Here is an 18,072-nt window from a genome sequence, read left to right on the forward strand (position 1 = left end):
GGTGAGTCAAGTGTACAAAGGAAGTATCTTAATTATTGAATTGGAATGAAATAGAATCTCTGGCCTCTCAATCTCTTCTTGCCTTTAGTATCTTATCTGTCAACATTAGAAGTGCTTATAATAGGCCCAGTTAACCCCTTCCGTGCTTCGAACGTCCAACGGTCGTCGCACGCGCTACCTCGCTGGTGCTGCTCACGACCGTTGGACGTCCGAATCCCGTTAGCGCGATCGAACGTCCGCACTGGGGCGGAATGTTCGACGCGCTAAAGGGGTTAAGACAGCGAGGGCAATAAACAAATCCTTGATTAAGGCCCCTCCTGCTCCCACCGACCAGGTGTGCAATTCAATGATGTCGGTGGACACAAACACCAAACCTCCACCACCAGATGTTTAGTGTGAATGTTTTAGCCATGGAACTAGGAGACATGACATTTAACCATGTTGCCAAAATATGCTGGCGGGGAAATGACTCGAATATCTGCGCAGGTTATACAATAGTGTAGTCCCAAGCTTTTACAATCAGAACTATTTTATTTATTTATTTTTGCAATTTGTTTAGCGCGCAAATACCCGGAGGTGTCTCTGCGCTGTAGCGATCAGAAACTGCACAAACTAAAGCATCTATTGTGTAAACAACCAGGTTTTAAGTTGTTTCCTAAAACTAAGCAGCGTGGGGCAGGTCTTGATACACAGGGGGAGTGATTTCCACAGTCTGGCAGTAGCCACTATGAAACTGTCTGTCACCCCAGTTGACCTTTCTTGTAGGTGGAACGTTCAAAAGATGGGCTGAGGATGAACGGAGGGTTCTTGGTGCCTCTGGAGGTTTAAATGCTGATTTGAGAAACTGAGGTCCCTTATTGTTAATAGCTTTATAAGGTATACATAGGGCCTTAAACTTTGTGCGACTTCTCACTGGAAGCCAGTGCAGATTGTGAATAAATGGGGAGATGGAGTGATGTTTTGGGATATTAAGCAGTACCCTGGCTGCAGTGTTCTGCACCAACTGTAGCTTATTAAGCACTTTAGCCTGGGCGTTGAGGAGAAGGGCATTGCAATAATCAGTTCGTGAAAATACCAGGGAGGTGATAAGGGTTTTTGCCGCCGTAGTGGATATGTAGGGTAGGATTTTTTAAATTTTCTTCAAAGTGAAAAAAGATGAGGAAACTACATTATTTACATGATGGTTAAAAAGAAGCCGATTATCAAAGATGACTCCAAGGTTTCTTACTTTTTTGACAGGTATTGGCAGGGGGCCTAGTTGACTTGGCCACCACTGAGGGGACCGGCAGGGTTCTAACTTGCCAAACATAATAATCTCGGTCTTGCTGGAATTCAGTTTGAGACAGTTGGCCGCCATCCATGAGCTGATGGACAACATTGCTTCCCGGAAGTTGACGGCCACCCTGTCTCCGTCCCGGTGTATAGAAAGGACTAACCGGGTATCATCAGCATAGGTGGTAAGGCTGATGTCATGTTCCTTTATCACCCTCGCCAAGTCCGACACATAGATGTTAAAAAGCGTAGGACTTGGCGAGGAGCCCTGTGGTACACCACAGGGAAGGGAAATGAATAAAAAGAACCCAGTTTAACTGTTTGAGACCGGTTATATAGAAAGGATGCAATCATGGCCTTGGCTTTGTATTTCACCCCTATGGCTGCGACACGGTCGATCAAGATGTTGTGATCGACCGTGTCGAAAGCCGCTGACAAATCTAGCAGTATCAGGACTGCCGCTCCTCCCTTGTCTAGTGTGTACCTAATTTCATCTGCAGCTTTGATAAGCGCTGTTTCAGTTCCATGTGCACTCCTAAAGCCGAATTGGGTATCATCCAATAGGTTATGAGTATCAACAAAATCGGAGAGTTGTTGATTCCTAAGGCTTTCAAACATTTTGGATGGAAAAGGTAAACATGCAATTGGTCTGAAACTAGCAGGGTCTGTAGGATCAAGGGAGGTTTTTTTTAAAAGGGGTCTGATGATCGCTTTTTTCCATACCGACGGATAGGAACATTCCTGAAACATATTATTGCAAATAGTGGCTATTGCAGGTAAGATAGCCTCAGGAATGAGGTTAAGGATGGAAGGAGGACAAGGGTCTAATGGTGAGCCTGATTTAATGGGGGTAACAAGATGTGAAATTTGTTCATGTGTGACTGAATGAAAAAAAGAAAAAGACGGAGAATTAGGAGATTGATTAGGGACTGGATATTTCACTGGAGACATAGCTTGAGGAGAGAAAGCAGAGAATATGGAGGTTACTTTGTCAGTAAAGTAGTCCGCCAGCGAATTACACAGCTGTTGAGAAGTTTTCTCTGGCGGAATAGGAGGATTAGTCAGGTGGTTAACTACATAAAAGAGTTTTTGGGTGGAATTTTCTGCTGACTCAATCTGGGTGACATAATAGCTACTCTTTTCTGTGACTAGCTGCTGCTTATATTTATAGAGAGCACTTTTGTATATCAGTTTATCTGTGAGATTATAATGTCTCCGCCAGTGTCTCTCTAAGTTCCTACAAAATTGTCTCTGTAAGCGCAGGTTTTCAGAAAACCAGGGGGCTGAGGGCGAAGTGCGATTTCGAAACATGACTTTTGATGGTGCAAAAACATCTAGAGCATTATTAAGTTGTAAAAGATAATTATTAGAAGCTATATCTGGGTCTGTTTCGGTAGTATCCAATGATGAGGCCAGAGTAGCTGATAAATGAGGGATATTGATGTTTTTCCAGTTCCTGGACATGACTGGAAACGCTGATTTGGCTGGAGGAGCTTTAGGATTGTTAAGCCTAATGGCAAAAAGTACCGCTGAATGATCTGTCCAGGTAAGAGGCAATTGTGAGGAATAGGAAATATCTTGATTGTTTGTAAATATCCCATCCAGGGTGTGTCCTGTGATATGAGTGGGTGCCAAGACAAGTTGGTTAAGTCCTGCAGCTGTCATATCTTCAAGGAGTGATACAGTGTCGTTATCAGTATCAGCCTCTAAATGAAAGTTAAAATCCCCAAGAATGGTAAAATGAGGCGTTCCTGCTACACTTTCTAGAAGGTTGTTGATGTTAGCAAGGAACTACTCACATCCAAGTTGTTGTGCAATGAGAAAGATGGAAACTATGAAACCAAATGGCATCTTCTTTTTTTAATTTTTTCATTTTACATCTTGGCCTCCCCTTGTGCTCGTGGTATGTCAAGGAGCCTTTTTATTCTTATAGAGATAGGAAGAACTTAAAGCAACCTAAACACTGGTTGTACGTATGTGATAAGAAAAGAGGGCTGTAACCAACAATCATTTGATTTTACCAATGGAGGAGAGAACACCCTATTTCTGAGCCCACTAACTAAAATGTTGTGCAGTAAGAACATTATGGACCTTAAAACAAGGAGTCTTGATTGAACTGTTGTGCTGGTACTCCTGCTCCACCAACTTGTGTGATCATGGTCAAAGCATGCCATTTATATGCCTATGTCGACTAGTCATGATATGAAAGAGGTGGATGAGCAAATGTGGGCTCGAGTCAAGTCCAAGCCAGAGGCCTGGCTTTGACTCCGCTCGAGATTCTCTTGGATTGTCGTACACAAAACAAACCGAGCCTTCAGGTGGCTTCTGTTTGCTATCCACACTCTAACATCATGTGCCAAGAATTAACAACAATGTATTAACTTTTGATGTAAAACGAGTGTGGGAAATACCCATCTAAGGGCTGAATTGAACAATATGAAACCAGAAAACCTAGGCTCAATCCTGGCTTCCCTGCCTGACCAAACTGTGTGATCCGAGGCAATTGTTTTATTCCACCTTGCCTCCCTTTTCTTCATTATCAAATTGAGAGCAATTTGACATACAAGAGTTCTGGGTAAGCACTGTACAAACACGTCTCTTGTGTATGTTTTAATAACTTTAACATGGTCCTATTTATAAAAAAACTAGAAACCACAGAGGGTGCACATGACAACGGACTTACCTATTGGCTCCCTGATGTCATTGTCGTCAGAGTGGGGAACAACGAATGACGATTTCTAAAATCACGATTAAAAAACTATCACTTGTAACAAATGCCACTCAATTTAGTGATGTCAACTGATGTACTAAGGAAAACACGTCCACATATTCGAGCAAAACACTTGTTGAATTTTGAGGAGACAACATGTTTGTTGCACAATGTCTTCAAACATGAATGAATGATGGAACTTAGTACAAAGTAATTACATTCAAAGTCAATTGCCTTTAAATTAAATTACTTTGTACTAAGTTTCATTTTGGTGTTGTAAATTTTTGAGTATTTACTGTTAATGTCTGTACACCTGTATATATATTGCGCACACAATTGTATGTATGTTTTTGACCTGACTGTTTTGACAGGATCTTTCCTTTGAAGACATTTTGGATGAACTAATGAAACTGGTTTATAAATGAAAATAAACTTTTTGTAATACAAAACTTTTGGGTCACGCAGCACACACTGGCTGTGTGGGCCCTAATTTTTCTTAAAACAATCCTGATTAGCCACTATGTTCTGTTTTGGAATGGAATCTGGGAACATTTAGGAGCATCGGAGGTTGAAGGATTTGGAAAATATTGGAAGATCTTTTGGGAAGGTTTTGGTAAGGACCATTGCAATAGTGCAATTTTGATAGGAATAATGCAATGACAACTGTCTTGAGAAGGTCATATGGAAGAAAATGAGCAATTTTTTTGATTATTGACAAGAAGTAGAAGGATGTAGAAACAACTTGTTTACTTTCTCTTTGAAGGGTTAGCCTCTCATTCACAAAGACGCCAAGGTTTTTAACCTCTTCACAGGTGTGGGAAGAACACCCAACTCATCTGGCACCACAACGGTACTGTTACCGAAAAGAATGACTTCCGTCTTGGACGAATTTAACTTAAGACAGTTGTCATCCATCCATTGACTAACTGGGCTTATTCAATTCTGAAAAGGGTCACTCATCTAACATGAAGGAGTTACTTAAGATAAGTGGTGAAGGACACTGTACAGTCTCTTTCTCCTCTATTTCACTTAGTATATAAATAAATGCTTGCCCATTTATTTAAAAATTTTCTGAATGCAATTACTCAGTCCAGTAAACAGGAGCAGTACTGAAGTTCACCGGGGGTCCCATCTAACAGTCAGGTGTGCCGTAAAATGAGTATCCTTGCACTAAAGACTTATAAGTGATGGTGAGGAAGATCAAGGGCACGGCAAGGTCATCCAGCATATGCAGCTTGAGCGTGACAGAAAGGAATTGGTTGAGGCCATTATTTCTTAGGTGGGGAATTCAGAGTTACCAAGAGACACTGAACTTGTGCCTGCATGGCGACATCCCAAATGTGTTGTCAAGTGTAGCAAATTACTTTTAAGCAGCTGCTACACAACTCAGGAAACACACCTATCTACCAATTAAAAGGTGTTATTCGGAAGTGAGACGGGGATCATTTTAAGCACCTCTCTTCGATTATTACTTCTCACGCATTTACTACAGTTATTCTAATAAATTGTTTTTGTTTTATTCCATGTGCATTTAAAATTATTGTAAACATATGATTTTAAAATGTTTGATGATTCTGCTGTCAATAACTACTTTTTTAGATTCTGTAAATCCAAATAGGGCCTGCGGAGCAGTATGTTGTATTTAGTAATGATTATGATTAATTTTGAAACTAAATATTTGAATGTATGACGTTACAACGCATACTTTTACAACGCATAACTACTTTTTTAGATTCTGTAAATCCAGATAGGGTCTGCAGAGCAGTTTGTTGTATTTAGTAATGATTATGATTAATTTTGAAACTAAATATTTGAATGTATGACGTTACAACGCATACTTTTACAACGCATACCTTTACAACGCATGCCATTACAACAAATATTTAAAAACTACCTTTACAATGCATACCATTACAACGCATACCATTACATTGCGTGTATGGTAAGTATTGGATAGTGTAGGGGTAAAAATTACTATTCTAACTCCAGGGGGGTGCAACAGTAGGGTAAGTGTTGGATAGTGTAGGGGTAAAAAATACTATTCTAACTCCAGGGGGTGCAACAGTAGGGTAAGTGTTGGATAGTGTAAGGGTACTATGCATTGTGATGGTATGGCTTGTAATGGTAAGCGTTGTAATGACTGCGTTGTAATGACGTGTTGTAGTGGTATGCGTTGTAGTGTCATGCGCTGTAATGGTTGCTTTGTAATGGCATGCGATGTAATGGATGTTGCGTTGTAAAAGTTTTGTTGTAATGGTAGTGCGTTGTAAAGGTTGTTTCCCAAATATTTTGACTTTACTGTTATATGCTCACATTTGTTATCTGTATCTATCAGCCACCTTATGCTGCTCTATTGTTTAATGTTCGCTATATGTACTACTTGCTTCTCAATATTTTTGCAAGGCGCTCCAATGGCTTCCGGAGCAGGTACACTACATAAAACCCGCAAATGAAATAATGCTCAGGCCCCTTTTTATGAAATAATTAGAATTCTCTTCTTTGCTGTATTAGTTAGTACAGGAAAGATATTAAATGTAAGAACTTTGTTAGAGGGGTGACATGGTTTCTTAAGTAATTTGAAAACTAGCACATTATAAAAAAAATATACCTTAAGAAAAATCAGTGGAAGGGACATTACTGCTAAAATACAAAAACTATAAACACCAAAATTCACCAGTTATGATGGGTTATGCAACCAAACCTCTCCCAACGTACAGCGCATGGCCTCATACGATGCAAAACGACTGTCACAGATGACATCATTGATGACAACACATATAACATCACCATTGATAACTTTGATTAAATCACTGAATGCAATCACTATCTTTGCACTTACACCGGGTCCCGGAGCATGGAATCAGACTCTCCAGCAGCACCGAATGAGTGATGTGACCTTGTAGGACCTGGCTGTCAAGGTAGTAGTGATTCATAAAGCTCTATACCAATGACCACATTCCAGTTTGGCAGATACAAAGAACAGGCAGTCCTCATGCCATTAACGCTGTGGGGGCCTTTGCCCGGAATGGGCTTTTAGGAACTCAGGGGGGGTCTGCTTTAGGCCAGTGCTTAGCAGAACTTAATGCAGAAGACTATCCACCTCAATAAGATTCTCTTTTCCACCACCCTGTCCTTCATCTGAAAAGCTAAAGAAGAGTCGATCCTCTACCCGAAGATCTTTCACGGATCGATAAAAACACTAACACCTCGTTGGATCGAAGGGATGGAGCCTCTCCACCTCTTTCAAGGGATTAAGTGGAGTGAAAAATGCACACAGTGTGACTGAATGGTCAACATAGAATGGAGTCATGGTCTTAGGGAGGAAAGCAGCCTGTGTCCTCAACACTAACTTGTCTGCTTGTCTTGGAAGAAGGTAGTTTAGGGTGGTTGTACCAACAGCACCAGCAGCTCACTCACACAGCGGGATGGCAATGAGGTAGAGGTTTTTCAGCACCAAGAGCCTTAAGCAACAGTCGAGCATAGGCTCAAAGGGTGTGCACATAAGGCATATCAAGACCAGGTTAAGGTCCGATCTGGGCAACACAAACGGTTTGGGAGGAAACATATACATTAAATCTTTAATAAAAGCATCACAGCCAGTGATTTAAACAAGGACGGTTGGTCCGGTAACAATTGAAAAACCAAAAGGACTGATAAAAATGCTTTCACAGTTCCCACTACAAGGTCTTGCTGGGTTAAGGGGAGAATAAACAAAATAACTGAAAAGTCTGGCTTTCAAGGGGTCAGTGTCTCAGGCACTACACCACGAAACAAATGTGGCTCAGGGTAGATGGACTTCGTGAAAAGGCATCTGGCACAAGAATAACATTGACAAGCTTCGTCAGCAATTCAAACGCATTTAATTTCCACCCATGGAGGAGCAGGTCGTGGAGGTTTGCTGCAGGACCCAACTCCATTGAGACAGGCAATACTTCCAAAGCGGAAGTCTAACCAGAGGGCAAATGCTCAGAAGCTCTAGGTACCACACTTTCCTGGCCCAGTCCTGGGCAATCAAGACAACTTTGGCCTGGTCTTTCCTGCTCTTCTTCAAAACTCGACATAGGAGAGTTGGCAGGTGTAGAGTCACTTGCTCCATTACAGCCAGAATAAGTCTCCTAATGGTTACCTTGGAGGAAAGTCCAGATTGCAAAATTGCCAACACTGCATGTTCCTGATGGTGCTGATTGAGTCGACCCAGGGCCCCCAACAGTGCTCAAGGTCACCTTGCAGTACCACGTGAGGAAGAGGTTACTCATGATCTGCCAGATGACGCCTGCTCAGTCATACGCTTTAGCATTCAGGGACCCAGATGCCTGGCGTTCAGGAAGATGTTTGGTTAATCCAGTCACCTTCAGAGATGTGGAAAATGCTGACAGAGGGGCCATGATCACACTCGACCCTTCTTGCAATACCACATGGCAATAGTGTTGTCTGTGAGACCCTGCGCCAGCCTCCCTTTGAAGGACAGCTTAGCGTACCAAGGAAATCGCCGGAAGCTCCAGCGGGTTGCTGTGGAGCAAGTTCTCTTTTGGAGATGAAAAAAGTCTATGATCTCCACTTCCCCAACTTAACCCTCAGCAGCAGCCAACCAATTCAAGCAGCAAAACGTTTGTCACAAGTGTGAGCACTGTATGACGTAGGGAGACGGGCCTGCTGCAGTTCAGATTCTCATCTGAAAGCCACCACTGTAGATCCAGAGTAGCATTTCCTGATACCTGAATGGAGTGGGAGAGGCAGCCCTGGGGCTGAACCCATTGGGAGTTCTATTACAAGACGCACATGTGCTACCTGGTGTTGTAGACAAGGAAGATGCATGAAGATAAGAGATTAAGAAGCCTCAGAGTCACCTTCATTGACCTCCAGAACAAACCCCAAAATATCATTTAAATGCCCCAAACTTGGATCGTCCAACGAATGAAAGTCTCTGTGTTGGACTAACATGGGATTTTGGCTCATTGATTGTGCAGCCCAACAATGTCAACAGTTTGGCCACCTTCCAGAGGCGGTCTACAGCTGACTGATGAGCCCGTCAGTTGTCGAGGTATGGAAATAAATATACTCTCAACTTCGGAAGATGACCCACAACCCTGTCATCACCTTAGCGAACGCCAAAGGTGTCCAAGTAAGGGAAAAGAGGAGCACTGCAAACCGAGTGTTTCTTGGCCCCCTTGAACTGCAAGTTACACCTGTTCAACAGCTGGATGGCTATATGGAAACATGCGTCCTGCAAGTCTTCGTAAACAATTCAGTTTTCTGGGTCCAGGGCATAAAGAATCTGAGCAAGTTGAAGCATTCTGAATTTGTCTCACTGAAGAAAGGAAATCCACAGGTGGTGAGCCAGAATAGGTGTGAGGCCCCTATCCTTTTTTGGAATGAGAAAGTAGCATGAATATTAACCCTTGCCTTTCTCAAAGTCCAGTACGTGTTCAATGGCACCACTGAAAAGCAAAAGATGTACCTTGTGCAAGTACTTCACCGAAATTCATTCTGTGTGGGAGGAAGGAGTTGTGGGGAAGAAAGGAAGGTTAGGGCAATCATTAAGATCCATTTATCTGACATTATAAATTTCCAGCCTCAGAGGAAATGTTGAATCCTGCCTCCTACCAGCCTGAAATTAGACACTAAGGTGGCTCGGCAGCCGCTACAGCAGTGGAGGAGGAACTGGTGGAATGTTCACCCTACTGCCCCATGTGGTATCTGTTAATGCTGCTCCCGTGGCCCTCAAATGACTAGACTGACTACTCTATGACTACCTGGGAAGGCTGACGCTGCCTATAGGCCAGTCTCCTAGAATAGACTCTGAATTACCTATACTGATGGCAGAATTATTATTTCGCTGGCATCAATAACTCCAAAGAATGTGCACTGACTTTGATGTCTTTAAATTTCTTTAACGCAGAGTCCATCTTTTCAAAGGGCATATCCAATAGAGACGCTTGCACATTGCCAAAGATCTGAACGACCTCATCCACACATGCCTCTCAAACATGGCATTGGTGCCAACAACCCTGCCAAGGGAATCTGTAGTATCCAGACCTGCAGAGATTATGTACTTCACTGCATCCTGGCCATGTTGAAGTCAGAGAAGTTGTGAGATCCTCCAGGACCTCTGTCAAGATCTTGCTGGCCATGACCCTCACAGTACGTGTGTCCCTGTCCAGTAAGAAAACCGCATTTATGGATCCAAGGGACAGACTAGCAACAAAAACATTCTCCTATCAAAAGCATCAGATTAACCAGGTTAGAATCAGGCTTCATAATGATCAGATGCACTTTCGTGATCACGCAGCATGACACTGGTCGAGATCAGGCCAACATTGGTTTGAGGTCCAATATGGTCATCCACACTGGTTCATCCATTGGCGCCAATGGAGTAGATACTGTCACCAGAGTGATGGGAACAAGCATGGATGATGGAAGTGTCTAAAGGACTTTTTATGAGTCTGGTTACGGGTCCCGGGGGGGTTGCATAAGGGGTGACAGACAACAGTAAACCATCCAGGTGGTCCCTGTAGCTCCCTGGAGTCCAAAGGCATGCCAGAAAGAGCCACAATTGCACTTATAATATGCAGCATGGCCTTCTGAAGGCTGCTGCCTACTGCTGGGTGATGGCAGCACATCAGGACCAGCTGAGGAACCAGTTCCGAACCCGGAGATATCGAAGGAGAGCAATGTTAATTCTAACTGCCTCACGCCTGCTCTTTCAAGTCAGAGTGAAGAGATGAGGTTGAGTCCCATATTCTCTTTTTGTGCTTGCACTTGGATTTCAACTTACCCCAAAAAGTTGCGCAGGAAGTGGATTGTTTTTGGAAATGGCCTCATGACTGGGACTCAGAATGGGCCAAGATTTTGAGCTGGAGTGAGACCTGCACCTTGACAGCAACTTCTTTTTGTGTTTGGTGATGCTTTGCCTTAATCACCTTGAGGGGTGCCCAAGCACCAATGGCACACCTTGTGCAGGTCTGTTACTGACAACTACTTCCTACAGTCTCAGCACCTTTTGAAGCCTTTAGAAGCCAGAAGGGTCATGATTTCCCAGCACACTGGCTAAAGGTTTTGGATTGTGCTAAGAAAGTAAAGGATGTCTGTGCTCGGTTGGTACTTATATGCTGCTCTGCTCTATCCCTTCAAAGTGCAGAGTCATAGAACACCACATGCTGGCACGTGAGATCACTGCTGTTAAAATTATCCGGATCAAGTCTGGCACCCACGGATATTCTAAAGGTGAGGAATCTGCGGTTAGAGGTAGCCATCAGAACAAAAGGTTTCCTAGAAATGCTATTGTTGCACCCTTCCTCATAGCTGAGTAAGGTGACTGATGTAATCTGCTGTGTTTAATCGGCTGGGCACAACTATTCACATAGCAATACCAGACTTATTAATGGCTTTGATATGATGCAGCTGCAAGAAAGCACAACGGACCCATTTTCTATTAATTTGTTAATAGGATACTTCTATTGACATGGCTTGTAGGACATATAACTGTCACAATCAGTCTCAGAAAACCAAACCAATAGAAAAGCATTTAGGAAATTGCTAAAAACATGGCTCATTTCGTGAAAACAATAGTTTCTCCCCATTCCCCACTTGTATAAATTAATGACAGCACTAAGAGGCCTCGGCATACACGCACTTCACAAAACCCGAAATTCATTGCACAAAGAAGACTATAAAAACTCATGCAGGGTGCAAAAATGCATCAGTTCAAATGATGAGCCCATGGGTAATGTAAGAAGAATTTTTATGTCTAAATTTGGCACTTGATCGTTTCCCAGATGAGGTGACTCACTTAAGACCTTCCATATAGGCTCTAACAACAATGCAATTCCAGATCTATGTTGTAAGCAGAATGCATTGATAGCTTAGTGAAGTTGTATTGATTTTTAGGTCACACCTTACTTTTATAATGCTGAAATGATTTTATTCTAAATATTGTGTACTCATGCCTGAAGTAGATCAGCTCATAGTGTAATAAAACACTTAGACAAGTATTTCAACTTTGTTGCAAGAATCACTCATAGTTGGATATCAAACTTACTGAAGAATTTCTCTACATTCTTTAGGGAGTTGAAAATAAGTGAATTCTAAAATCTCTGGTGTTAAATCTCCAGATTCATTGGCAATGGATTTGGAAGCAATGCTCCCAGTTCTCTGAGCAAGTCTGCTAACTTGCTAAATGCGTGTGCTACCATCTCCAACATAAAGGGGCACAATGGTTGTTAAATCTAATTGAGCCAAGGGGATCACTACCATAGCACTTGAAATGTCTTGCATATTACATATGAAAGAGGTACAGGGGTAACAACCTAAGAAAATGACCCTGGCATACTTGCCCTCGGCATTTCTCAGCAATAGTCGTTGCGAGTCTCTTGAGGAAAAGTGCTGACATTCTGCATTTTAGCACGTTGTGTCCCAGCTGATGTTTGGAGTTCCCCACCTATTTTTGGACATTAGTCTTAATCTCTCATTTGTTTATCTCTTAATGCTCTCGCCTCAGTAGAACTCAGATATCGCCCGATCCTAGCTTATGTTACACTAGGAAAATAATGTGACAACTGTGCCCTACAACACGGCACTGGAGAAATGATGTGCAATACCACAGTGTGACGTCATGAGAAGTGAATCTAATGAGCGGAGTCATGGCACTGTTGTGCACCATAAATGGTAAAATACTAGGATTTTATCCGTTTTGGATCACAACCATAAAGTACCGTCACCTGAACGATTTTAGGAAAATATATTTTTATCATAGAAATCTTTATTTTACTGCAGAGTCAAGAACCATCCAAATAACATTTATAGTCCTACATCAGTCAAATGTTCTGCACTATGCCCAGAGGGAGGGAAAGGCAGTCAAACAGACAGACACACACAAATACTTAACACAACGAAAAATAGTACCACCCAACACCACACACATAAAACACAAACAGTACAACACAGCACCACTACATTATACATCAATCCGTCACTCACTAATTCTCCATCACCCGTTATCACATATGACCTCAACTGTAGTCCATATTTCCTATTTATAGACGAGTAGCGTGTAAGATGCTAGGTGGTACCATTGTTGAGTGCGAGGAGAGGTCATGTTGTCCCTACTCTCCTCTGGCATTTATAAATAAAAGGTGTATTATATGCTGCGGTTACGCCTATATAGGTGATGCCATGCTACATTCACTTGTATACGGTTATGGACAGATTAACCAGAACCAGTTCAGTGTCTTATTAAATAGGCCGTGAGAGTTTGGGGCAATTCTTCAGTATGTAAAGTGAATGCAAAACGGATTAAGCAAAGTAGGTATTTCTCAGCAATGTCCAAGATGGTTCAGGTCTACCATGGAAGTAATACTGAATTTCGTGTTTTCACTGTAGCAATAAATGTTAGCATAAAACGTTCTTTAGTAAATAGCATGCATATGTGTGCCATGTACATTTGGGTTAGAATGGCATAAATCTATGGGACAACAAATAGTTATAGATCCAGCACAGTACCACCTTTTGCACATGAATTGTATTCTTTCAACTTTTCATCACTATCGACATCTATTTTATTCGTCAACAATGAGAAATCATTGAGAAGTGCTTTTATATAATAACACAAGGACCTTTAAAAATGTTTTGACTGACATAATTCAGTTTAATGTTCGGTTTCATTGAGCTTTATTTTGGAAGTATGATAGTTCAGCATGATTTGTTAGCTTTAAAATATATATACTTTCAAATACTGAAAACTCATTTGATGTATACATATAAACAATACACTTACTGTTGAAACATAATAAATTGTGACCAGTGGCCATGACTTTCCAAAATTAGCAGTAAATAAACTCGGACACTGGGCTGAATTATGACGATCAAAAAGTTTGGTTTGAATGATTCTGAGATATGATGGAAACTTAAATCGAACGTGAATCTTAAATTTGGTAACAAAACAGAACTAAAATGAACATGAATTAAATATTACAGTTCCGCTGGGCAAAAGGAGGTAATGACTGCAACCGTTTCTATTTACTATATTCGTAAAATAGGTGTATGATGCAATGCACGTCATACCTTCCAACAGCTGTGAGCTAACATTGTCAAATTCAATCTTTTTGCGCAGGTACCGCTGGTTCAGTTTCCAGATGCAAGAAATAAAAGCATTCTTCTCTGCTGTGCTGCTAGCAACCCATTTGTAAACTTTGTCAAAATGTAAATCAAATTCCGGATTTTCCTACACAAGAAATAAAAAAGCACAAAGAACACTTATTTTCTCAAATGTACATCATTAAGTCAGACATGGTGTTTACCACTTTCTAATTCCAATGGGAAAGTGATTATTACAAATAGAAACACCTTTTATGAAAAAAAAAATCAAAGTTACTGAATCAGTCAAAATCAACTGTTTCTGTTATAAGTATTTAAATTTATTGGCTAGACAGTGCTCGCTTTGGTTGTTCACTAGTATCAAAGCTCCCATTAAATCTAGTCACAACATTTGGGTCATGACACAAGAACAGTATGATGTCACAAACAAAATATCGGGTCTAAGAGCAGGCTAACAAAGGAACAGCAGGAGAGAAACAAAAAAAGTTGTTAAAAATGCAGGTTTATATTAGAGTGTGCAGAACTTTTTGTTCCGCCCGCAGAATTGGAGGGATTTTGGTCACTATGTGTGACTCTTTAACGCAGAGTTCTGGCCAAATTCTGCCAATCGCCACAGACTATTTCTCCCGTAAGGCTTCTGAAAATGCGAGCGCAAGCGAGATTTGGCACTCCCTATCATGATTTTCTAAAGTGGGAGGTTGCGGTCAGAAGGCTGCCGTTTGAGTCGATTTGCTGCCCCTTAGGTATAGGTTGCATTCGATCGGCAGGAAAATCAACTCCAATGGCCGTACGCTCTTGCCCAATGCCTGGTGCACTCTGGCTCATTTTCAGCACTACTCGCGCTACCGGCGCTAAATTGCAGCGTGAGCAGCATATTTTCCACCCATTGGCAGACCTCCGCGGAATCTCGCAGAGTTTTTACGTAACTCTCCGGAGTTCTGCCCACCCCTAGTTTATATTGATGAAGCGAGTTTCAGAAATGAATTTTGTTTTTGACTCGCATAGTTAAACTTCCATAATTATTAATCATATTAATGAGTTTATGCACGATTATGTACTAATCGATCTAGAGTAAAATGCATTCACAACATGAGGGTCTAACATTAGGTGTGCTCTTTGTTGCATTTGCAAGTACGTTGAAAAATAATGAACTAACTTTGTCTATTTGTTTTGTCAAAATTAATTGCGACTGTTTAATTAATGGCATATGCTTATTTAAATGTGCCTTTGTCTATGTCATGTCTTATATGTGGCAAAGGCCTATGTGAAGAAGGTTTTTATAAACGCTGCTTTCATGTGCTTAAAGCTAGGTAACATAAACTAATGGGTTAATATTTAGCAAGGGGGTGGGTAACAGAATATTCTTCATTACTTCAATTAATTAATGTTTTGTGTTTCTTTGCATACTAGTTCTCGTGAAAGAGGACTGAGCTGAGCTTTTAAAAGGGTGTTTGGAATCCTGTCGTGATGAGCTGAGAACAGCTAAGGACGTGGAAACGTTTGCCACAATGATGTCCGTTAGTAAACAAATAAATGGAACTGTGCAAGATGTGCTCTGTGTTGTTTAACTTCAAGGACAGGAAGCGGCAGAACAGCCAAGCTGAGGAAGCAGCGAACTGTTATTTAATAAGATGTTGCAAAATCCTCGGAAGCTAATGTCACCTGTGGATAAAGGACAAAGACGTTTTAGAAAGGCACAAATTTGGATTGAAAGGGGATGATCTCACATGAACTGACAGTTGTCAACCAATGGTATTGCTGAATGACGGTGAAATAGTATTCTTTTAGTGTAGATTAGTAAGTTCTAGCTAGAGAAGAAGTATAAAACCTGACCCCTTGGGAGGAGGGCTCGCTGCTCGTTCCTGAATCCTGAAGGGCATGAAATGCTGTCGGATGTTTGACTCACGTAAGGATAATAGAACTAATGACTTTTCTTTAGGTTTAATTAAGTTTAGTCAGGGAAATAGATTTTAGGGAATGGGATCTTTTCTACATTAATTCTCTGTAAACTGATCTGTTTTGAAGTGACAGTTTAATGTGACTTTAATTGATTAAATGATGCTTTCTAATACGCTAATAAAAAGATTTTAATATTCTAAAAATGCTCTTTGATTGAAAAATAAAATTAATAAAATAGATTTTGAAATGACAAGCTGGTCTTGTTTATTCTTAGTCTAGTTACCATTAGTTGATCCATTACCTAAGTGGCTTAATTAAATGTTTCCATTATTATTTTCATGATTATGATGTTGACTAGCTGCAGTTATATATAAAATGTATATAGTTTGTGAATAGTTCCGATTAATTAGGTCACATGTTTCAGTTGCTCAATATCTGTCTCCGTTACTTATGGGCCTTAGTGAAGTGTTTATGAATAATGGTGAGTATCATGGTGTAGGGTTGTGTTGTTGAGACAGATTTTCCATAGGGGCGCTGGATGAATTTTCTGGTAGCAGAGTTCGGTTACTATGGTAACTGACATGTTACATGGTAATTACATAGGATACTTGTCTAAAACATGTTAAGTTTGTTCAGTTGTTACATGTATTCGAAAGGTCTTTTCCAGCAGTGAGAAAATTCCGAGTGTGCCGGCAAAAGTAGTGTGACAAGTCAAGTTACACAGTGCATTTGTTCTGTTTCAAAATAGTGGTATTGACATATCGCTAGTGTTGTGGACGTACAGCACAAGTTTAGGGATTTTAGGTGTGATAGGTAAAATGTATAGTGAGGATTGCCTATGAAATAGTAGCTTTGAGTATTGGGACTAAGAGCCTGTTTTAAAACTCGCTGTGAAAAGAGTAATAGGATTTTTCCAAACTTGGGAGAAGGGTAAGGTAGCGTTGTCTATTCTTACTGGCGAATGAGGATTTTCTATTGGCAGGTTAAAGTCCTACCAAAGATTTCACGTATGCATGGTTAGGGTTTTCCGTTTGAAAGTGTATAAATGATTTTGTGAGAATAGCGTCGTCTATTTCACGAGAATGAATACTCAATTGATTGAGAAAAACTGTCACTTTATCTAGCGAAACAGACAAACGGTTTGTTTTTCTGTAGTTACTAATTGAATTTCATTGAAAAGAATTGTTTTAAAATGGCGCTGTGAAAATATTTTGTAAAGGGGGGGCGAGTTTACGGAGTGGAGACAGCGGAGCTGCAGCGGCAGTGTGTGTCACAGGGTTCGCGCTGTGATTGGTTAACATACGTCACAGCAAGCACACTGGTTGGTTCATGTGACCAAAACGAGATGAAAGCTGATTGGTTCTTTCCAAAAACAGAATTTTCATTGGTTGAGCAAGGTAGTGACGTGGCTTAACCTGATTGGCTTGTTGGTGAATTTCGCGCACGGATTGGCTAGAGTAGCGGAACAACAAGAAATACTTACGATTTTTTCAAATTAAGCAGAATAGTTTTAAAACATGAGTTATTGGTACGGAAAGGAGGAAAAGAAGCCTTCATGGTTTCAGAAATTGAAACATTTTTTCAGTCCTGATAAGAAAATTGAAACGCGTGGTGGAAAATTACTTCATAAGTACAAAACACCTGCAGCATATATGGAAGGTGAATATGGTTATCATACTGTCCTTTGGTTTGAAAATTGGATGCAATATACCAAAGATAATGGTGTACTAGCATGGCCGGAAGATGGGTCATTTAATATTAACATTTAGAAAAACTTGAGAGAAAAAATGACGGCTCTTGTGCCAAAGCCTAGACCTACTCAATTTGAGGCTTTAGTTGAATGGGAGGTTGAAATGATGGAACTCGAGCGAGAAACAAAAGGTTTAACAAGAGCACCCAAATGAAACATAAATAGGGAAACTCATGGAGAAAAGCAGACATGTATGATGGTTTATACCCAGTAAGAGAAATGATTATTGAAACACCAGGTCAAAAGAATACCCGAAAAAGTAAAAATAATCTTGATGAAGAATTAGATGATGCGGTTTTAGAAGAAATTTATATTACAAATCGTAATCCGCCACCCTATCAACCCGATT

The 18,072-nt window shown here is 40.9% G+C and overlaps 1 protein-coding gene across 9 annotated transcripts in view; it reads right to left on the reverse strand.

Moving 5' to 3' along the window:
* Positions 1–18,072, reverse strand: part of EXOC1 (exocyst complex component 1) — a 332,741-nt gene that overhangs the window by 225,187 nt on the left and 89,482 nt on the right. For all 9 annotated transcript variants that reach the window (XM_086962628.1, XM_086962632.1, XM_086962630.1 and 6 more), the window contains one exon: positions 14,042–14,201. In XM_086962628.1, coding sequence (XP_086818754.1) covers positions 14,042–14,201 — 160 coding nt within the window. The remainder of the gene's footprint in view (positions 1–14,041; positions 14,202–18,072) is intronic.

The sequence above is a fragment of the Lissotriton vulgaris genome, chromosome 3_1, assembly GCF_964263255.1.
Source record: "Lissotriton vulgaris chromosome 3_1, aLisVul1.2, whole genome shotgun sequence".
In the NCBI taxonomy this organism is placed as follows: domain Eukaryota; kingdom Metazoa; phylum Chordata; class Amphibia; order Caudata; family Salamandridae; genus Lissotriton; species Lissotriton vulgaris.